General features: G+C 34.7%; 1 protein-coding gene across 1 annotated transcript in view; it reads right to left on the minus strand.

Moving 5' to 3' along the window:
- The window catches only part of LOC150092272 (CAP-Gly domain-containing linker protein 4-like), a 136,822-nt gene that overhangs the window by 24,928 nt on the left and 87,512 nt on the right, over window positions 1-24,382 (minus strand). Inside the window, exons 6-7 of the mRNA XM_090415076.1 lie at window positions 18,058-18,193; window positions 13,446-13,595 (exon numbers count right to left, since the gene is read on the minus strand). Of these exons, the coding sequence (XP_090271202.1) occupies window positions 13,446-13,595; window positions 18,058-18,193 (286 nt within the window). The remainder of the gene's footprint in view (window positions 1-13,445; window positions 13,596-18,057; window positions 18,194-24,382) is intronic.

Here is a 24,382-nt window from a genome sequence, read left to right on the forward strand (position 1 = left end):
CCCTGCTAACACGTTTGACAGGTCAGTGGTTCATACTCTTCAGTGAAATCAAACTAAATTCCTCCTCCTCATCATCAAATTCCTGCCATGTACCCTCAAGAGGTGTACAGGATATGATAGTACTACATGAAAAATTTACATAATTACTAACTTCCTATCTACAATTTTTCTCCAAATCAGTCTGTTACTTGACAAGACTCCAACATTATCAGATCTTATATTTCTATCGTCTAAGGAACTTTGTACCGTATCAATCCACCTATATCTTGGTCTTCCTCTGGGTCGTTTTCCTGCCAACCTGGCTGAGAACACTTGTTATGCCAATCTTTCTTCGCCCATTCTGTTTAAGCAACCATACCACATGAGATTAGTCCTGCTAACGCATTCCTGGATGCTGACAATGCCAAGTTCTTTTTCTAATATTCTCATTTTTAATATGATATTGCCATTGATGCCATCTGCTGTTCATGCCTCTAATCTTTCTAAGGACTCTCATATCTGTGATCTCTAGTCTTTGGTCAAGTGTTTTACTTCTGACCCAGCTCTCAGATCCATAAGTTAAAACTGGTTTCAACACTGTCCTTGTATACAGCTCATTTAGTGTTCCAACTAATTTCTCTCTATTCCATATGAATTTATTTAATTGACTTCCTACCATACCAGCTTTGTTGATTCTGTTGTCTATTTCCATATTTAATTTACCATCTTCAGTAAAAATCGTTGCCTAAATAGCTGAAATGTTTTTACTTGTTCCACAGGTTCTCCGTGCACAACGCAGTTGACATTTTCAACGATTCTGCCTATTTTCATTGTCTTTGTCTTTTTATTGCTGACCTTCATACCATATCTATTACAACAGTTATTCAATTTAGTCAGGGAGTCTTGCAGACTTGTAACAGATTTATTTAGAAGTATAACATCTTCCACATAAAGCAAGGAGCTGACATTAACATCTCCAATTTTTTCATCATGTTCAATACCACTTTCCTTCATAATGTGATCCATATAGATAATGAATAATAGAGGGGATAATGTACATCCTTGTCTCACACCAGATTTAACATTAAACCATCTTCCTGTACTTCCTTCAATTCTAACTGCTGACTTACAACTAAAATAAAGACTAAGTATTGCTTGATATAATGCCCCCATTGACACCATATAACTGTAGCATATTGAATATCTTCTCCTCCTGGCACCTTATCATATGCCTTTTCCAGATCGACAAAACAGCTCTTTGTTATATTCCCATGACTTCTTATATTTCCATAACTATTTGTCGTAAAATGAAGATCTGATCCTGACAGCCTCTATTTGGCATGGATCCAGCTTGTTCTTCACCAAGCTTTTCTTCCACAATTCTTCTCAACCGTTTCCTCAAGTATACTTGCATAAATCTTACCTGGAACACTCAGTAGAGAAATACCTTCTGTAATTCTCACATTCAGTTTTATTTCCCTTTTTATATATGGGTACTATGAGAGCTCAACTCTAATAATTGGGAATTCATCCCTCTGTCCAGGCTTTCTGAACTATGAAGTGCAGCCACTGTAAGACTTTTATACCACCATACTTCAGCATTTTTTGGTCAAATATCATCTATTCCTGCTGCCTTTCCACATTTCAAGCCTTGATGGCTTTTTCTACTTCAACTATGGATATGTATTCCTGACTGTATGTCTGACGAGTGTTTTTTACCCACTGTGCTATCATTGCTTGTTTCATTTAGCAATTTTTCAAAGTAATTACTCCATACTTCAAGGATATCTTTTTCTCCCGTTTTAATGTCACCTTTATCATCCCCAACTCCTTTTACAGCACTCTTTCCTTCATTTCCAAGCTTCTTCAACAACCTCCAGAATATTTTTCCACCTTCTTGACATTTATTTTCTATGTTCTTAACCAAAGTCCTCCCATGACTTTTGTTTAGCCAGTTTTACACCGTGTTTAGCTTTTTTACATTTGTCTTTGTATTCTCTAAGGGCACAAGCTGACTTATTTGCCAGGAATTTTTGATATGCTTTCTTCTTTTCCTTCACTGCCTCTTTAACTTCTTGTGTCCACCATGGAGTTGTGATTTTTCTATCCATGCAGACAACCTCATCACATGCCTCTCTGGCTGCATCAATCAGGGTTTTCTTCAAGGCTTGCCACTGAATCTCCAAGGTTTGGTTCCTGTTCTCAAACTCTTTCATTTTTTCTTCAATAATTTTGTGTATTTTAGTCTACAGTTCGCACCTGAGAGCTGGCTCAACTTTTATTCGCTTTAAAACTTTCTTACATGTTATTCTTTTCAATATGATATTCAATTTTATCCTGCTCAAGACTAAATAGTGATCACTTCCAATTTCAAATCCCCTGTACACTCTGGTGTCCTTCACCATGGAGAATACATCACTATCAACAATAACATAGTCCAATGAGACTTTTCTTATTCCTTGCCTGTTTTCTCCATGTGAATTTATGCACATTTTTCTGTTGGAACATGGTGTCAGTAATAACCAGTCCATGTCCTGAGCAGAAATCCAACAGGTATTTGCCATTATTATTAGCTTTGCTCTTTTCTCCAAAGTTTCCCAAAATATTTTTGTATGTCTGACAATCATTTCCCTACTCTGCTATTTAGATCACTCAACAAGGACCAATTTTTCATTGTATCAGTTGCTTTCTCTAAAGACTCAAAAAATTCCTACACTTCTACCTTAGTAACTTGACCTTCTGTGGACCATTGGCACAAATAAGTCTCATTGTCCAGTTCCCCATTCTTATATTTGCCCACATCACTCTACTTGAAATTGCCTGCCATTCAAGAAGTTTAGCCTCCTATTTAGTGTTGAATACTATGGATACTCCTTCTTTGTCATTTCCTGAATATAACATTTTGTATTTATTGCTCAGAAAGATCTCACCATGTTTTTATTTTTTTTTTGGGTTCAGTCGACCCCTATTATGTCGATCTGGTACTTATCTAATGCCTCAGTTAGCTCCATTTCTTTGCCATTCAGGCTTCTTATGCTGATAGTACCGATCTTAACTCTGGTGATGTTGAGTTGAGGTGTGTTTTCAGATTTGTTCCAGTAGCCTACTTTTTGCTGTTCATCCTGGTTCCCTGGCAAAAACAATGGGGACCTTGTTTAACCTGGCGAAGCCCCAGCCAGCATGAAATTTTGTCATGTTGTACCATCATTTTGTATTTTGGTTTAAGCCAATAAGAATACAATTTGGTCGACTAAATCCCAAACTGTCAGCACATCCTCGTTCGGTTCAATATCCAGGTAGATACCCAACAGGGTGCACCACGAGAAGGTAAGGATTGGACATTAGGTCAGAAGCCCTGGTTGGTTCTCTGCATTCCTTTAAAGGCTATGTGGAGGTCTCCTCTCAGTTATACAGCTTTGACCCTTAAGCACCCCCAACTTAAATTCCTATATGTCATCAACTGTTGGTGTGTTGGGTGGGGGGGGGGGGAAGATGTGCATTAGATATTTTAATCTTTGTTCTAAATACCACCTCCTTATGGGACTTGATCAATTAATTCAAAGGAGATCTTGAATTTTGGTGTATAAAGATAGGAAAGTTAACCAAAATGAATATAAGCATCTTTTTGCTTAACAAAGAGTCTTGTCATGAACTTGACTCAACTTATAAGCCTCTGGCCAGAGATTGTGTGGCACACAAAATATAAATCAGTATAAAAAAAAAAGTTGAAGCACTAAGGAACCAAAAAAGAGGACATTTCAAATATGCTTGGAAGATTTAAATCTCATCTGAACACAAGGTTGGGTTGACAAATTATTAAAAAAAAAGTCCAGTTGACTGTAGGACCAATAAGGTAAGCAGCATTATCATATCCAAATTATTCTGAATGAAACCGGCCAAGGTGGATCATAATACATTGCAGGTGATTCACTATAGCAAACATCTCTGTAGTTCACTCTAGTGAATATCTACTAAAGTCTTGATCCGTAGACAATGTTCTGCTAAAGGAAATTCAATACAGCAAACTATCTACTATAACTTCTGTGGTGTCTACAAATTTACAAGAGTGAGTGTCATCTATCATACATAAAATACATCGATTTTTGCTGTTGTATTATGTTGCTTGCAAGATAAAAGGAGACTGTTATAACAGTGCTATATCTAAGATCATATACATTTCTACAAAGGGCTACAGCTAAGTGCAATTTCTTAATTAGCATATCACAGTTAAGCAATTTTTGATTTACTCATAAGAATAACGTCCAGAACCCATAAGAAAACAACATACTACCAGATGGAATTCCTATTCTTATATGGAGTTAATAATAGCAGATCCACTATGTCAATCACAATCTTATCAAAAACAGCTAGGAGAATACAACAAAGAGCCAAGAGGCTATTTTTTTCGGCGATGTATATTAAGTTAAGGGGATAATCAATCTCTCATTATTTCAAAGCCGAATAAGAAACTCGAAGATCGAAATCTAAGCATTTCATGCCGAAGAACGTTCGGTAAGTCCAAGCGTAGGTCAACACCTGGTAGTACAACACTAGAGCAACTCGAAGCAAAGGTGGAGCAAGTTTCGATCACTGTCCTTAATATTTTCTCATAATGTAAAACGCAACTCCTAGGAGATGCATTACTGTTTTAACATTATGAGGGAAGGTCATTATCCAGACCGATTTAGACCTTTATTGAGGTCTCATCAGTGAGTAGGTAGACCTGGATAATACCAAGGTTTGAGTGAACAGAACTTGCATACTTTACTATACGAATTGCCAGAAAGGTGTACCCATATATTATTACTACAATAAAGAGCCAAGAGGCTATTTTTTTTGGCGATGTAAATTAAGTTAAGGGGATAATCAATCCCTCATTATTTCAAAGTCGAATAAGAAACTCAAAGATCGAAATCTAGCGTTTCATGCTGAAGAATGTTCGGCGAGTCCAAGCGTAAGTCAACACCTGGTAATACAACACTAGGGCAACTCGGAGCAACCTAACAACCAACTTACCTAGGAGCCTCTCCTAGGAGTTGCATTTTACATTATGAGAAAATATTAAGGACAGTGATCGAAACTTGCTCCACCTTTGCTCCGAGTTGCCCTAGTGTTGTACTACCAAGTGTTGACTTATGCTTGGACTCGCCGAACGTTCTTCGGCATGTAAAATTTAGATTTTGATCTTCGAATTTCTTATTCAGCTTTGAAATAATGAGGGACTGATTATCCTCTTAACTTAAGCTAGGAGAATACTTTAGAAAGAAAGAAAAGAAGCAATGCATCCTTTTCCAACGACTGAAAAACAGCTGAGTATGTAATTACATACATTAGCATATCAGAAGAAATCTAGATCTTTAAATTATATTCCTGTTTTAATCCCGTACTCAATTACAAACAAAGGTTTCTATAGATGAAGTAGATAAAGCAAGTTCAATAAAATCTACAGGCAAACCAGTGCCTTTTATTATTAACTCTAGGTTAATAATAATACAACAACCATAGTTCAACCAATGATTGAATGTATATAAAGTAGCAAAACTAACTGTAGGGGTAAATAACTGGATGCCACAAATGAGAATTTTCTGAATGGCTGATATAATTTTTTATTATTCATTTATTATTATTATTTTTTAACCACAAGAAGTTAGGATAGGAAGGTTAATAGTTTTAGACATTATGTAGCTCACAATGCTATGATGCTAGTTGCTTTTAGTGTGTATACACATATAATATTGCTGAAGATAACCTTCATGCAAAGATGGAATTGTAGAATTTCAATGTTATTACAGGTTTTTTTTAAATCTTAAACAGTAGTTGAGTCCAAAAATCTTAGTGAAAATACTTTAGCTAATGGAAGATTTGGGAGGCTGTCAGTAAAAAACTATGTTGTCTTTGTTACTAAGAAGTTGCTGTATTAGCATCAAGGTGTATGTACTATAGTTAGGTATCCCTAAAACTATAAAATCCATGATGAAGTCACATAACAATAATATGTATACGCTATATAGTGAACTGATTTTATTAGCAACAGCATCAAACTTCATGTCACATCATCTATTCATTGGATTAAGCAACAATGAACAATTTCTTTTGCTGCTTAACTCTAAAAAATAAATATGTAATACTAGAATTAAGCATTGATTTTAAACTCAATTCTGCCCAACACAACAGTCAGATATAAAATTTGTATTGTCATGGTAATAATGTGAAAGGAAGTAACCATGCCTTAGATAAGACTGCATAATATTTCTGATCTTGAAATTTAATGCTATTTTAAAAATATAAACTAAAAAGACACTGTTAAGTATAATTATTACAATTAAGAGAGAGACCTCCAGGGAATCAGAAACTCATCAAGAGAGAGGCCATACTATTCGTGCCAGCACACACACACACACACATTCACACACACACACACACACACACACACACACACACAACATCCAATGGCAATCCATTCCAATCATGCACCACTCTATAAGAGAGAAATCTAGCCTTCATCTCTTTCCTGACAGCATTCATTCTCAACTTCCAAGGATGTCTTCACATCCTTTTCCCACCCCTCCATAACATGAAAAATTCCATCTACTGAAATTCTGTCAGAAGTTTGCAAGTCTCAATCATATCACCCTTTTTTCTCTTGTTTGCTGGTGTCTGCATTCTACAAAGTTTCAATCTGTCTTCATAATTAGTATTCCAAAATCCTAATACAATTTTTGACACTCACACCTCTCAACTGTATCAGAATCACCATGGAGACCAGACCTGCACACAATAGTCCAAGTGAGGTCTTATCAATGGCCTGTAAAGAGGAAAAACTTCCTTATCTTTACATATCAAGGTTTGTCTCAGATTTGCAATTATTCTCTGAGTTGTATTTACAATTTTTCTATATGACCCTTGAACTAACTTCAACTTTCTGTCTACTAAAACTCCCAAGATCCATATTTTCATATGCTCACAATTCCAGTCTATTCAAAATCATTCTGCAAGTACTGCATATCAGTAGTACTCCTGATTACCCTACCTATTTTTGCATCATCAGCAAATAACTGTATATTGCATGTCAAATCCTTCCCAGTGTCATTAATGTACAGATTGAATAACAGTGGACCAAGGACTAATCCTTGAGATACACCACTGGTTACCTTGAATCCTGCAGATTCATCCCCTCCCCCCATATACAACTTTTTGATATCTGTCAGTCAGCTATCCTCTTATCCATGCCAATAGTTCATAATCCAATCCCATATTCTCCAATTTATACAACAGTCTTCCATGCTGTTATTCTGTCAAAAGTATCATGGCATATCCATTTCCCTTGTCTAACTCAGTGGTAACATTATTATGGAATGTGAGCAAGTTGCTTAAACATGACTTTCCCTTAGTAAACCCATGCTGTCCATTGTAAAGTAGAGATTCTCTGTCAACCCATTTCTGAATGCAAGCCCGAACCAACTTTTCCAAATTCTTCACCACCGCTCCTGAGATATTAACTGATTGTTGAATATATCGGTCTTTGCACCACCCTTATGCAATGGGATTACCATACATTCTTTCCACTCATGTGGAATCTTCCCTGTTTTGAGACTAAAATTATATAAACCTGGTCAAAGGAATAGCCAGTTCAGCTGAACACCATTTTAGCATCTATGCTAATATCCCATCAGTTCCAATTGCAGAATTCTCATTCAGTTTGTGCAACAGCTCTATTACTTCCTCCTCATACATGAGTTTCCTCATACAGCAAAGAGGTAGCAGTGAGTTCAATGTCGCATATACAAGGTTGATAGTTTTTAGCAAAATGACTATCTGCATTCAGTACAGTTATTCTTTCAAATTCATTTTTTCTTTTACTTGCAGCACAATGATAGGAATCCTTTTGGGTGATCTTTAACTTGCAGAGCCAATTTCTTTTCATACTCAGACTTAGCTTTCTGTACAACACTTGCGACTCTTCTGGCCTACTGCTTATAATTACAGTAATCTCTTGATTAGTGTTTCATTTTTTTTCAATACCCAAATTTGATTAGTGTGCCTATATACATCCTAAAAATAAATGTTACAGATTTTAAAAATTTTCTATCTATACATTTTTATGTCTATTTTAAAAAATCACTCACCAGAATGAAATAATTTAGTTACCGATTTAAAACATTTTACAAAGTTATTTTTAATGGCATACTACACTACTTCCATGTACACTATGTTCCAAATTTTTACCACCAAAATTTATTGCAGACATAGACTTCTGTGGCTAATTGGTTCAAAAGATATATTTCGGTGATTACACCACATTTTTTATTATTCAGTTATACAAAATACTGAAATAATAGTTCCCGACAAGTTTCGTAAATCGTAGGATTTACATCTTCAGGGGGTAAATAGTATAACTTAAAGTTTAAACAAGAGAATTAATAAATACAAATCATAACCGTCTGGCTATTCATAAACTCAAATAACAGAATGCAGATATAAAACGTTATTGACGTTGAACAATACTGGAAGATGTCACGTGTTCTTGTTCTCATTCATACAGTCCGAGCTCAGATTCAGGTAGATTTTTTATTAGAGCTGACCACACTTGACGGAGAATTAAACCTTGATTTTTATTGCATTGGGTTGGGTTTTTCAGCATATTAGCAGCTTCTTTAAATTTTCTTATATAACTATTGTTTTTCTATGTATGACATCGTTGTTTTTTGCCAGAGTACATCTTGTCCAGTGGAAGTGGTATGGAAAGCAAGACACGATTTTTGTTCTCTTTTGTATTGTACGACTTTTTGGTGTTCAGCCATGCGTATTTCTCGATCTTCCTGTCTGTCCTACGTAGCAAATCCCGCAAGAGCAATGGATTTTGTAGACTCCTGGTTTTTTAAGAGGATGATGAGGTGGTTTTGGTGGATGTAGGAATCTTGAGATTTTTTCCATAGGAAGGAAGGCTACTTTTATGCTGTGTTTGTTCATTAATTTGGCTAGCTTATCTGTAACATTTTTGATATAAGGAAGCGAGACTGCGTTTTTGTAATCCTGTTTTATTGTGTTGTTAGTTGGAGGCATTTTAAGGATTCTCTTGATGGTTTTTGTTTCATATCCATTCTGTTGGAGGATTTGTGTTAGGTATTTTAGTTCTTCATTACATCTTTCTTGTGTGCTGGAGATATTGTATGCTCTGTCTCGAAGAGTTTTAATCAAGCTTATTTTTTGTGAAGGATGGTGGTGTGAGGTTGCATTTAGAAATCCTCCAGTGTTTGTCGGCTTCCTATATACTGAGAAGGAGAGTTTACTTTCTTCATTAATTTCTAATAGAATATCCAGAAAAGGAAGTTTTCTATTTTTTTCTTGTTCTAAAGTGAATTTTATGGTGCTGTGCAAATTGTTGAGATAAAAATTGATAAGCTCATCTGTTGTTCCATTGAATATGATGAAAATATCGTCCACATAGCGTAGCCATATTTTTGGTTTTTTATGGTAATTCTTAAGAGCACTGTTTTCAAATTTTTCCATAAATAGGTTTGCTAATTTTTTAAATAATTTAATGAAATTAAATTATTTAATTCCATTAATAATTTTATTAATAATTTAATGAAATTATTTAATTTCATTAAATGTTCAGACATAGCACTGTCAAATTTGGCAATCAGTTCAACAAGCTGTAAAAAATTTCCATTATTAGGGTCATATAAATTATCAGATGTTCCACGAAATAGTAAGCATTGTTGACCCAAGAACTGGACAACAGCAATTAGGCGTTCTATTATGCTCCTCCAGTGCCGAATTTCTGAATTTAATAACTTTTGCTGCATTGAATCAATTGTCTGTTCTAATTTAATCCTGGACGATAATTCAATAAACTTTTTATGGGACTCCAAATGGTTTTTGGATTTCTCATGTTCATTAAGATACACATACAAATGACCCCAATCATTATACCCATCAGTAGTGAATGACATTATATTACAGGAAAACAACTTACAGCAGAAACAAAATACAGAATCTTTTTCTTTTTGAATACACTAACCATGATCGATTAATATGTTCTCCATTGCTTAGTTCCCTGGTGTAAAAATTTAATGAAAATTTCCTACCATTAGAGCCGTGCGGAAAAATGAAATCACTGTTTGATTTCTCTGGCAGGCCCTTTTTTACAATTTCCAGTCTTTCAGCATCGCTTAAAGAAGGATTCCATCTAGCTGGATCAGTGTACCTATCAAGTTCATCACTTAAATCTCTAGATTCGAAAATTGTCATTATCAGTCTCATTTTCGAGATTCCTTGTAATGTCTATGTTACTGGGATCCGAATTAGAAGTACTTGCCATGAGCTCAGAATCATTGATTTCGGTACATTTACTTATTTCCTCCTGCCCTACATCAGCTGATTCAGTTTTTAGATATTTAAGTAAAGTCCCGCTATGTTTTCGAATATCACGTTCTTTTTCAAGTTTCCGTTTGCGATATTCTGCAACTGATAGTTTTTTTCTTTTATCGAACATTGTAATCTATTTGAATATTAAAATTATTTTAAACCCTACAATAAAATATTATTATTAGTATGGTATTATTTAGTAATTAATGGAGGTTGAAACACTGTACTAACTACTAATTTACATAAAATTCAAAAAAAAATCTTATCACTGTAACAGTCACTAACACTGAGCAAAATCAACTTTCCTTAATACACACTCAAAAACAAGTGAAACGTTCTGGAGATTACAGTATCGACGTCCGTTACTCTAAGAGAAGGACTCTAGTGAAAATTTCAATTACTTAGTATATGACTCATTTTCTAGTACACGTGTCTTGCCTTAGGCAGCAATTCATATAATCGGATTAAGTTCCAAGTTCCTGTGTTTAGTTCACAATGTATGCATACCCAATACTAAGAATTAGCATGATTAATACAACTAACAACTACAAGTTTTTACAAATATATTACAATATATTATACAAAATAGTGACACACAACAGTAGGTAATATTTTAACATTTATTCTGATGAACAAAATTGGCCTTGAGAATGGCAGATTATGCTCTGAATGAGATACTATTATATTATAATTCTTCTCATTCAGAATTTAACACCAGCTAACAGTGGGAAATTCAATTCATAGTAAGTTAACAAGCACAAGATGGAAATATAATATCACATAATGAACTTTTAAATGCAGTTTTATTGCAGACTCCATTGTTGCATATGCAAGGAATAGAGAGGAGAGGTTTTAACACCAGCTAACAGTGGGAAATTCAATTCATAGTAAGTTAACAAGCACAAGATGGAAATATAATATCACATAATGAACTTTTAAATGCAGTTTTATTGCAGACTCCATTGTTGCATATGCAAGGAATAGAGAGGAGAGGTGAGAGGGAAAGAGAGTAAGCGAAGAATGATTCAGATAGCTTTGATTACCGAAGAGCATTACGCGAGTATCATTGGTCGACGGATTGTCGGAAATAGAAACCGCATCATGGGTATAATAAGTCACTGGTCAACTTATTATAAAAACTGCGATCTTACGCAATATTATTATTATTATTTATTCCACATCTTCATTTTATTCACTTTCATTTTGACCACCCCCCCAAAAATTGCTGCCCTGTGCAAATGCACGTGTCGCACCGTCGGTGGAGCCAGCCCTGGATCCACAAATTAAAATTGGTTTGAACACTGTCTTGTATACAGCTAATTTATTCAGCTGGCTATCCACCATACCAACTTTGATTATTCTGTCTATTTCCAGATTTAACTTGCCATCTTCACTAAAAACTGTGCCTAAATAGCTGAAATATTTTACTTATTCTATAGACTTTTCATTCAAAATGAAGCTAAAGTTTTCTATGCACCTGCCTATTTATCATTTTGGTCTTTTTATTGTTAATTTTCATGCCAAATTTGTTACAGGTGTTATTCAATTTAGTTAGAGAATCATGGAGACTTGCACTAGAGATGTGTTTAAAAGTACATCATCTGCATAAAGCAAAGAGCTAAGTTAATTTAAATTTCTCTAAGCCAATTCTAATATCAGGCCTAATGCCACTTTCTTTCATAATGTGATCCATATAGATGATGAATATGAGTGGAGATAATGTGCATCCTTGTCTTACACCTGATTTTATATCGAAAAACTATCTTCCTGTATTTCTTTCAATTCAAACTGCTGACTCACAACTTAAATATAGACAAGATATTGCTGTGTGTAATGTTCCATTCGCCCACAATAATTGTAGTGTTTTGAAAGGCTTTTCTCTGGACACCTTGTCATATTTCCATGATTTCTCAACATTTGTTGTAAAGTAAAAAACTGATCTGGACAATCTATTTGGCCTGAACCCAGCTTGTTCTCCAAGTTTTTCACTCGCAATCTTTCTCAACTTCGTTTAAAATGTGTTGACATAAATGTTACCTGGAACACTTAGCAGAGAAATTTCTCTGTAATTCTCACATTCGGCTTTATTCCCATTTTTTATAGTGGGTACTATGAGAGCTCTACTCAAATCATTTGGAATTTGACCTTCTGACCAGACTATCTAAATTATGTAGTGTAGCTGCTGCAAAGCTTTTATACCTCCATGTTTAAGCATTTCTGGCCAAACGCCATCTACCTGATTAATGCTCTGACAGGATAGTTAATCCTGTCTGTAGTCTGCTATGCTTCTTAATTGAATGTAAATTCTGTCCAGTCTGTTTAGCAGGGTGAAAATCTGAAGTTTCATCTCTATGGGCTGGATAATCCCATTACAGTATATATATGTGGAAAACAATTTGAATTGTTTTCCACATTTATTTAATTCAGTGCTGTGTGCTTCTGTTATAATTGTGCTCTGAAAATGCTGGATAGAAAACTAGTGAAATATTAGCAAGTTTAATAAATGCAATTTTTACTCCTTTTTTGTGCAGTTTATACCATGAAGCTATTAAGATAATCAATGGTAACTAAGCCTTTCCATAAGTATTCTTATAACAGTTCTTTATATCCAAAATGGGATTGAATTTAGGTGATCTTTTCAACCCAAGTAACTGTTATTACCAACTAAATTATGGAAGCACTGCCATCTAGATTGGCTAAGTAGTTAACATATCTTCTTTCCCAATCAACAGGGCGGGTTCAAATACCACTGGATATGGATGTTTTGTGAATGTCTTTACATAGTGGAGACCACCATCCTGATTATTGGAGACCTAAATGGCTTGAAAAATGTTCCGTGTTTGGTCTCCTGAGTAGTTTCCAGATTGTCTTCCCCTTAGTCAACTCACAGTATTAATACGGATGTATTATAGCTAATAGCAATTCATGGGTGGAATTCACATAAAATACTGAGATTTACAGTAATTTACATTTCATAGAATACCTAAAGGGTTGAACTTCTAAAATTATCTAAATAAATATTTATAATGATGATGCTATACTAAGCTACATTTATAAATATTTTCATATGGAATTCTTTTAAACAACATATTTACCAGTTTCTATTTTTGAAGTAACATGGGAGATATCAATTTTTGGATAAGTAATGTTTTTTGAAGGTGTACTTCGATTTCCTGATGATGATCTATGGTGACCATGTAAAATGCCATCACACCTTGATATTTTACTGACAGGAGCAAAAATACCTACAAATAATGTATAAAGATAAATGCAAATCATCAGTCTGCAATGAAAGCAAAAATAAATTAAAGATAATTTCAATTTATAAGCTAAAAATGTGCTAAAAGAATGGCTGGCTTGCCCAAAATACAAAGATGACAGTTAGGATGCTCCAGGTAAAAAGATAGAGGAAAGCACTCATTGTTGATGGTGAGTAGAAAACTAGACAGTTTGTTAGAGTACAAAAACTTGCTTAACACATGAAATAGGAGCCCCCCCCCCAGAATGGTATATTCACAGAAGCTGGCCCATAAGAAACAGAGCTTTGCTGCTGGATGTTCTGAAGGTTATATCCATTAAGTTGCATCAAGAATATGGAGTGTGGGTAGGGTTTGTTTTGAATTAGGGCTGAAACAACCAAGGCCATGAGGGCAGTAAATCATGTCTGTTAATTGTGTGTGCGACTGTTCATGTAGCACTATCAAAATGTTTACATCATTACTAATTTCCTATGGGCAATTTTCTTCCAAATTAGTCTGTTATCTGACAGAGTTCCAATACCTTCAGCTCTTATATTTCAATCTTCTAAAGCATTTCTAACAGAATCAGTCTACCTATGTCTTCTCTGGATCTTTTTTTTTTTTGACATCTTAGCATCAAACACTTCCTTTACTAATATTTTCTCTAGCATTCTGTTTAAATTTGTTCACACATTCCTGAATGTTAACAATATCAAATTCCTTATTAATATCTTCATTTTTGATATGATTCTGACACTACTGCCATCTGTTTACTCTCTTAATTTTTCTCAGAACTCTCATATCTGTGGTTTCAAGTCTTTGAACAACTGTTTTACTTCTTACCCAGATATCCAAGCCAATATAATAACTTCGCACCAAACTATCACCATCATCATCAAATTCCTGCTATGTACCCTCAAGGGGTGTACAGGATATGATAGTACTACATGAAAAATTTACATCATTATTAATTTCCTATCTACAATTTCCCTCCAAATCAGTCTGTTACTTGTCAAGACTCCAACATTATCAGATTTTATATCTCTATCATCTAAGGCGCTTTGGACCATATCAGTCCACCTATATCTTGGTCTTCCTCTGGGTCGTTTTCCTGCCAACCTAGCAGAGAACACTCGTTTTGTTAATCTTTCCTCGCCCATTCTGTTTAAGTGACCATACCACCTGAGATTAGCTCTGCTGACGCATTCCTGGATGCAGACAATGCCAAGTTCTTTCCTAATATCCTCGTTTTTAATATGATGCCATTGATGCCATCTGTTCACGCCTGTAATCTTTCTCAGGACTCTCATATCTGTGGTCTCTAGTCTTTGGTCAAGTGTTTTACTTCTGACCCAGCTCTCAGATCCATAAGTTAAAACTGGTTTGAACACTGTCTTGTATACAGCTAATTTAGTGTTCTGACTAATTTCTCTCTTATTCCATATGAATTTATTCAATTGACTTCCCACCATACCAGCTTTGCTGATTCTGTTGTCTATCTCTATATTTAATTTACCATCTTCAGTAAAAATCGTGCCTCAATAGCTGAAATGTTTTACTTGTTCCACAGGTTCTCCATTCACAACACAGTTGGCATTTTCAATGATTCTGCCTATTTTCATTGTCTTTGTCTTTTTATTGCTGACCTTCATACCATATCTATTACAACAGCTATTCAGTTTAGTCAGAGAATCTTGCAGACTTGTAGCACATTTATTTAGAAGTATAACATCATCCGCATAAAGCAAAGATCTAACATTAACATCTCCAATTCTGATATCATGTTTAATACCACTTTCCTTCATAATGTGATCCATATAGATAATGAATAACAGAGGGGATAATGTACATCCTTGTCTCACACCAGATTTAATATTAAACCATCTTCCTGTACTTCCCTCAATTCTAACTGCTGACTTACAACTCAAATAAAGACTAAGTATTACTTGATATAATGCCCCATTGACACCATATAACTGCAGCGTATTGAATAGCTTCTCTCTTGGCACCTTGTCATATGCCTTTTCCAAATCGACAAAACTTAAATACAGATCTTTGTTATATTCCCATGCTTTCTCGACTATTTGTTGTAAAGTGAAGATCTGATCCTGACAGCCTCTATTTGGCCTGAATCCAGCTTGTTCTTCACCAAGCTTTTCTTCCACAATTCTTCTCAACCGTTTCTCGAGTATACTTGCATACATCTTGCCAGGAACACTCAGTAGGGAAATACCTCTGTAATTCTCACATGCAGTTTTATTTCCCTTTTTATATATGAGTACTATGAGAGCTCTACTCCAATCATCGGGAATTCGTCCCTCTGTCCAGGCCTTCTGAACTATGAAGTGCAGCCACTGTAAGACTCTCACACCACCATACTTCAGCATTTCTGGTCGAATATCATCTACTCCTGCTACCTTTCCACATTTCAAGCCTTTGATGGCTTTTTCTACTTCAAGTATGGATATGTAATCCTGACTGCATGCCTGGTCAGTGTTTTTTACCACTGTGCTGTCATCACTGCTTGTTTCATTTAGAAGTTTTTCAAAGTAATTACTCCATACTTCAAGGATATCTTTTTCTCCCGTTTTCATGTCACCTTTATCATCTCTAACTCCTTTTACAGCACACTTTCCTCCATTCCTAAGCTTCTTCAACAACCTCCAGAATATTTTGCCATCTTCTTGATATTTATTTTCTATATTCTTGCCAAAGTCCTCCCATGACTTTTGTTTAGCTAGTTTTACACAGTGTTTAGCATTCTTGCATTTGTCTCTGTATTCTATAAGAGCACAAGCTGACTTATTTGACACAAACTTTTGATATGCTTTCTTCTTTTCCTTCACTGCCTCTTTAACTTCCTGTGTCCACCAGGGAGTTCTGATTTTTTTATCCTTGCACACAACCTCACCACATGCCTCTCTGGCAGAATCAATCAATGTTTTCTTCAGAGTTTGCCAGTGAATCTCCAAGGTTTGATTCCTGTTCTCAAACTCTTTCATTTTCTTTTCAATAATCTTTCTGTATTTTAGTCTACAGTTCACATCTGAGAGCTGCTCAACTTTTATTCGCTTTAAAACTTTCTTACATGTTATTCTTTTCAATATGAAATTCAATTTTATCCTGCTCAAGACTAAATAGTGATCATTTCCAATTTCAAATCCTCTGTACACTCTGGTGTCCTGCACCAGGGAGAAAAACATCACTATCAACAATAACATAATCAATGAGACTTTTCTTATTCCTAGCCTCTTCTCTCCATGTGAATTTGTGCTCATTTTTATGTTGGAACATGGTGTTAGTAATAACCAGTCCATGTCCTGAGCAGAAGTCCAACAGATATTTGCCATTATTATTAGCTTTGCTCTTTTCTCCAAATTTTCCCAAAATATTTTTGTATGTCTCACAATCATTTCCTACTCTGCTATTTAGATCCCTCAACAAGGACCAACTTTTCATTTTTCATTGTATCAGTGGTTTTTTCTAAAGCCTCAAAAAATTTCTCCACTTCTACCTTAGTAGAACCTTCTGTGGGACCATAGGCACAAATAAGTCTCATTGTCTAGTTCCCCATTCTCATATTTGCCCACATTACTCAACTTGAGACTGACTGCCATTCAAGAAGATTAGCCTCGTATTTTGTGTTGAATACTATGGCTACTCCTTTTCCTTGATTGTCATTGCCTGAATATAACATTTTGTATTTATTGCTCAGAAAGATCTCACCAGTTTTGGTCTTTTTTGTTTCAGTCACCCCGATTATGTCGATCTGGTACTTATCTAGTTCCTCAGCTAGCCCCATTTCTTTGCCATTCAGGCTTCTTAACCAACTTTGCTAATTTTATTTCTCATTTCCATATTTAATTTATCATCTTCACTAAAAATTGTGTCTAAATAGATGAAATGTTTTACTTCATTCAGAATGCAATTGAGGTTTTTTTTATGTTCCTATCTATTTTCATAATTTTGGTCTTTTTATTGCCGAATATCATATTTCTTACATTAGTTATTCAATTTAATTAAGGAATATGTAAACATGTACTGGATTTATTTAAGAGTATAAAAACATCTCCATAAAGTAAAGTAAAGAGCCAAGATTAATCCCTTAAGTTTGACATCAGGTTTGAAGCCACTTTCTTTCATAACATGATCCTTTCAAATGGCAAAAACAGTTTCCAGGAGAGAAACTCCCTGCCACTTCTATATGATTAACTAGTATCTGATTGAGAAGCTCTTATTGGAAGGCAGTATCAGAGCAGTAAATGGTGTGTAATCTGCTAAGTAAGCATTTTAATGACAATACTTTTTTGTTATGGATGATATGCTGAGTATTATAAAATTTTATATCCAAATTTAATCACATAACCTCAATTTTTGAAAACTGAGCTTAAATTTAAAATTCAAAGCAGATTTTATAAAATTAACACAAATTGAATATTATATTCAGAGAAAATGTCAAATTCTTTACCAAAATTGGTAGCACACTTGAAATATGTTATTCCATTTATTGTTCCGTCATTTTTTCCATGTGGTTCTTCAAGTTCCACACCAGCCCAAATACCAGAGGCAAACTGGGTTCCTCCACAGTAACGCAAAGTACCTACCTAATAATAATAAAAAAAAAATAGACCAAAATGCATTCCCTCATTTTCAGTACATATATTTCAATATAAAATTGAATAAGACTTTACTAAAAGAATTATACATATATTATGATATCAAATTTTATGATCCACCTACACCTTAAGCTACTGTTTCTATCAGATGCAGTATAATCTCAAGTGTTTTGAACATGCTGGCAAGTAGTAATTGATTAGTTCATAACATGTAAAAAAAAAAAAAAGGGTCAATACATTTATGATTTAATTAATACTTTTCATCGGTGATTTCTTGTAGTCCAAATTATACCAATTTGCTTATATGTTACTTCTTGCGATTTTGCTTCAAATAATTGTTTTGGTACCCTTTTAATTTTCATCAATTCACTCTTACAATTTAAATATTAACAATGGCAAGTGTTTATCCTATTATCAATAAGCACTTATAGAACTATCAATCCATCTTTTCCATGGTCCTGTTGGCTTCCCTCCCCCAACCAAACTCCTTCCTGTTGTATGTTCTAAAATCATCGTGTTTCCAAACCACTATTTAAAAGTATTTCTTCAACATTTTCCTATGCATTAAACCATTCCTATGTTCATATTTAATTTTTCCTTGTTTCTGTTCATGTTGTTCTACTCATGGTATGTCTCTGCTGAATAAGATAAATGGGCAAAAAAAGATTCTGTCAGTCAAAAGTTTACACTTCAGTAGGGCCTCGCTGTCTCAAAGTGGACTAATTAATAGTTTAATAAATGATATTCAGTTATTTGCTGATAATGCTAAGTTGAAGAGAGTCAAAGCGACAGAGAACGCCTTTAGGACGACTTCAATAAGTTGACACTGTGGACAAAAAGGATAACGGTTTTCTTTCAATATGGCAAAATGTGAACTTTAAAAAGGTTTCAATCTGCATATTACAGCAATCTCTTGATTAATGTGTCTCCGATTAGTGCATCAATTTTTTTTTCCTATACTCAAATGCAAATAATGCACCTACTAAAACTCGATTAGTGTGCCTATATACATCTTAAAAATAAATGTTACAGATTTTGAAAATTTTCTATCTATATATTAGTCCTACGAACAGGCAGCAACCTAAAAACCAAGGTGGCATATTGAATGAGACTTGGAAAAATTTAATCAATTCATTCAGTTTGACGGAACTACAGTACGCCAACAATCATATAACGCATGCTCATGCAACATGTGTTCAGGACACGGACTAAAGATTTGCAATACATGCTGACATTGTCATGCGAACGTATCAACTTAGCTACCTTATAATTACTAACGGTTTTGTATTCTTTATATTTATGCATTTTTCATATTTTTTTTTGTGTTTACTGTTCAAGCCTTGAGAAAGCTAGACAGTTGCTAGCGAAGCTGGTAGGCATTATTATATGAACATATATAGTAGTTAAAAAAACCTATGGTCACATAAACAATAATAAGTCTTATATTTTAACACTTCATGACCAATCTGTCATGAAGTATTAAATAGTCAAATGAAACATAAAATACGGTGCCTTGAAAAAGAGAAATGCAGAAAGGCCAAGTTATTGAACCACCTCACATTTCTCAAAAGGTGTAGAGAATTTTCAATCATCCCCAAGTTCTTATTAATCAAAGGACATATTCAATTCATGCAAGCCAAAAGAATTTACACAAAACTTCATTGCCTAATTAGAGAAAGGATCCAACACATAAGGTACGAATTGAATGTTAGTGATGCTAATTGCCGGAATTACTTTGACAACATTTCTAATAGTGTAGACTACACTACCTGGAATAACATAGTTACGAGAAAACTTTCAAGTTAAAAAAGTTAACCAAATTAAAAAATTTGAAGAACTCTATAAGAAAAGATACCATATACACAACAGCCTCCCAGAGGATAAAGTGATTTTCAACATGTCGGATTACTGCCTTTCAAAACATGAATCCGATATCCTAAAGAAAGGTTTAAACTTTTCAATCACTCTCAATTACATCCCAAAAATGGACTTTATTTGTAGAATTGAAAAAGGTCTTCACCCTCTCCCAGAGGCTATAGCTAACAATATTAGATTTCATAGCTCAATCATCCTGGCCACAGCTAAACAACCCAAACTTAACACAACTCCTTATGACAGGAAAGTGATTCGTAACTTGAGTAATAACAAAGAGATTATGTTTTATTGTCTTTCAGCTTCATGATTTTTCTTTAACCAGGCCCTGAGACATACCCTAATTCTTTTATAAAAAAAAAAAATAAAAAATAAAAATTAAGGACCAAAAAAGAAATCTGAGAAATGAATTATACTTTTCCCCATCGGTAATTATATTTGATTAGTGCTTTTTCAATTAATACACCCATTTTAAAGAACACATTACGCTCATTAATTATAATGATTGAATTAGAGAGACTTCTTTCTACATGGATCGAAGATTGTAACCAAAAACGGGATCCTGCTAAGGGAGCTGAAATTTAGACATATTGCAAAAATTGGTAAAAAATCACAGCAGATCACTTGGATGCTTAAAAACATGCTGAGATTTGGTTGGCCAAGTTTCTTGGGGATGGGGGATTCAGAAGCAGATGATGACCAAGATGGTTTCAGGTCTGTATAATGCTTCATATAAGAAGAGACTAAAGATTTGTGAGTTACAAAAATTAGTTCAGAGATGGAAGAGAGTGGATATGACATAAGATGTTAAAAGAGTGTATAGAATGGATATAAGAGAAAATTTTCGACATATACCAGTAAGGTTTAGATTTTTTGCTACAAGAGTAGTGAATGAGTGGAATAGGTTCCTGAGAGCTATGATAAGAATTGTATGAATAATGACAGTTTTGGTCTCTTTCAGTTAATCTTTTGACACATTGCAGGAAGGGAGTATGACAGGTATATTGTTGAAGTGGTCAGTGTGGCTTTCCGGCAATGAGTCTTAAACTCCATGGAGATACATAATAACTTTAAGGTATGAATCCCATGAATTCCAATGACAGTTGTATCTCATGTCTCTCTCTCTCTCTGAAAGACAAGTAGTTTCATACACGATTACACAGAAGGTTCTATTATTTTATTTCTACTTATATTCTCTGCAGTGCCATGACAAATGCTTTATTTTCATTAATTAAAACATTAATGTAGAATATTCTACACATTCATATGATAAATGTTTTATACAAGAAAATTATGCAATTATCATTAGTGCCGCAATGAGGGCGTGGAGAAAGAGGCGCCTGCCATGGGCGCAACTCGGTTTGGGGCGCAAAACGTAAAAAATAAAAATAAATAAACAAATAGAAATAAAAGTCTGCTATTTTATATTGTATTTTTAAATTTCGGCAATACTCCACTTTAGAGACAAAATCTTCAACACACTGTAATTCATTTTGATGGGGTTAATAGTAAGTATTTAACATACTGCATTTAGTAAAATTTAACATGTTACATTTAAATTTTTGTCATTTTTGGGTTGGGGGAGGTGGAACGCAGGTTAGATACTTGCCACAGGTGCTTCATACCCTTGTTACTGTACTGATTATGATAATGCAAAAGAAATTAGAAAGAAAAAGACACGAGAGATACATACATTTTAATGCAATAATAATAAAAGTAAATGCAATTTTCCTTGCATAAATAACTGCTCCCTTGTCAATGCTCATGCATGTAATTCATTTCTGACAAACACACACTGCATTTTGCTTTTATAAACCACCTCAATGGATTGTTTATAAATACGAAGAGAAACCCTCCCCCAATGGGGAGGGTTTCCCCCAAATGGTATCTACAGTTTTAATTAACAAGAAGGTTGCTTGTGAGGTACAGCAAGCAATATATGTGCCCCTATAACCTACTTAAAGTGAGAGAACAGCATTTATTATTTATTAGTATTATCAACAGACCCCAAGAAAGTCAAGACTCATTGTAGGAGGTCCCACTCTCACATGCACAGCTCTTTGCACCATGACTTAAATTGTATTCACTGTCCCTCCACTCACCACTCTCAGGCAATGCATTCCAATCACCCACTAACCTTCATGCAAAAAATATACTCCTCACCCCCTTGCTCACATTCCCCCCCCCCTTATACAGCTTCCAGGGATGGACTCTCGTTCTCCACTTGCCTCCAGATATTCTATGAAAAATCTTAACCACATTAATATGTCTCGTGTCTCCCTTCATTCTATCCACTATGCTCTGTAATTTGCATTCTTTCAATCTGTCCTTATATTCCACATTCCAGAAAACCAACTTAGTAAATTTTCTCTGGACCCTCTCCAACATCTCCTCATCCTATTGAAAACTAGGCTACCAAATATGTGACAGTAATCCAGATGTGGTCTGATCAAAGTCTTATATAATGGAATCAAAACATCCTTGCTTCTACATGCCAGTGTTCTCTGCATTTTTCAAATACACTTGGTTACATAAGCTGTTTATATCCAAATATATATTCTAATAATTTCTTTATTGCAGTTATTCATCATCATCAAATTCCAGCCATGTACCCTCAAGGGGTGTACAGGATATGATAGTACTACATGAAAAAATCTACATTATTACTAACTTCATATCTACAATTTTCCTCCAAATCAGTTTGCTACTTGTCAAGACTCCAACATTATCAGATTTTATATTTTTATCATCTAAGGCACTTTGTACCTTATCAATCCATCTATATCTTGGTCTTCCTCTGGGTCGTTTTCCTGCCAACCTGGTGAACAACACGTGTTTCACTAATCTTTCCTCGCCCATTTTGTTTAAGTGACCATACCACCTGAGATTAGTTCTACTAATGCATTCCTGGATGCTGACAATGTCAAGTTCTTTCCTAATATCCTCGCTTTTAATATGATACCATCGATGCCATCTGTTCATGCCTCTAATCTTTCTCAGGACTCTCATATCTGCAGTCTCTAGTCTTTGGTTAAGTACTTTACTTCTGACCCAGTGTTCAGATTCATAAGTTAAAATTGGTTCGAACACTGTCTTGTATACAGCTAATTTAGTGTTCCGACTAATTTCTCTCTTATTCCATATGAATTTATTCAATTGACTTCCTACCATACCAGCTTTGTTGATTCTGTTGTCTATTTCCATATTTAATTTACTATCTTCACTGAAAATCGTGCCTAAGTAGCCGAAATGTTTTACTTGTTCCACAGGTTCTCCATTCACAACGCAGTTGACATTTTCAATGATTCTGCCTAATTTCATTGTCTTTGTCTTTTTATTACTGACCTTCATACCATATCTATTACAACAATTATTCAATTTAGTCAAAGAATCTTGCACACGTGTAGCAGATTTATTTAGAAGTATAACATCGTCTGTATAAAGCAAAGAGCTGACATTAACATATCCAAATTTGATATCAGATTTAATACCATTTTCCTTCATAATATGATCTATATAGATAATGAATAACAGAGCGAATAATGTACATCCTTGTCTCACACCAGATTTAACATTAAACTATCTTCCTGTACTTCCTTCAATCCTAACTGCTGATTTACAATAATAAATTTAGTTTAATCCTTTATCCAAGTGTGTGCAAACAAAGTTAGGACCTGAAAGTATCTTCAGAACTGGGGTAAAGTGGTACAACACAGGGCAACACCTTGCAAAGGTGGAGCAAGCTACCAACACTCCTATTTCAGTATCTCCCATAATGCAAAACACATCTCCTTGTGGATATGTATAATGTTATGTATTAAGGGAAGGGCCACTACCCAGACTAGTTTTGACCTTTATTGAGGTCTCTTCAGTGGGAGCCAGGCCTAAGTGGAGATACCAGGCAGAAGCCTTAGCAAGGTCATCTCTACCTATAGGAGTTGCCAAACGGTGTGCCACCTTTTTATTAAATTACTCTGGATTTAGAGAAATATGTTGAAAGTTTATTTTTTGCTTGGTTAGACTATAATAAATTTAGTTTAATCCTTTATCCAAGTGTGTGCAAACAAACTGATTTTCCATTGATTTGCACCTGAAAGTATCTTCCGGACTGGAGGAAGGTGGTACAACACCAGGCAACTCGTTGCAAAGGTGGAGCAAGCTAACATCACTCTTATCTCAGTATCTTCCATAATGCAAAACACATCTCCTTGCGGATATGTATAATGTTATGCATTAAGGGAAAGTTTCGACTAGTTTCGACCTTAATACATAACATTATACATATCCACAAGGAGATGTGTTTTG

The sequence above is a fragment of the Typopeltis vanoorti genome, chromosome 26 (assembly GCF_054136105.1).
Source record: "Typopeltis vanoorti isolate ZY-2024b chromosome 26, IOZ_Tvanoo_1.0, whole genome shotgun sequence".
Taxonomy (NCBI): domain Eukaryota; kingdom Metazoa; phylum Arthropoda; class Arachnida; order Uropygi; family Thelyphonidae; genus Typopeltis; species Typopeltis vanoorti.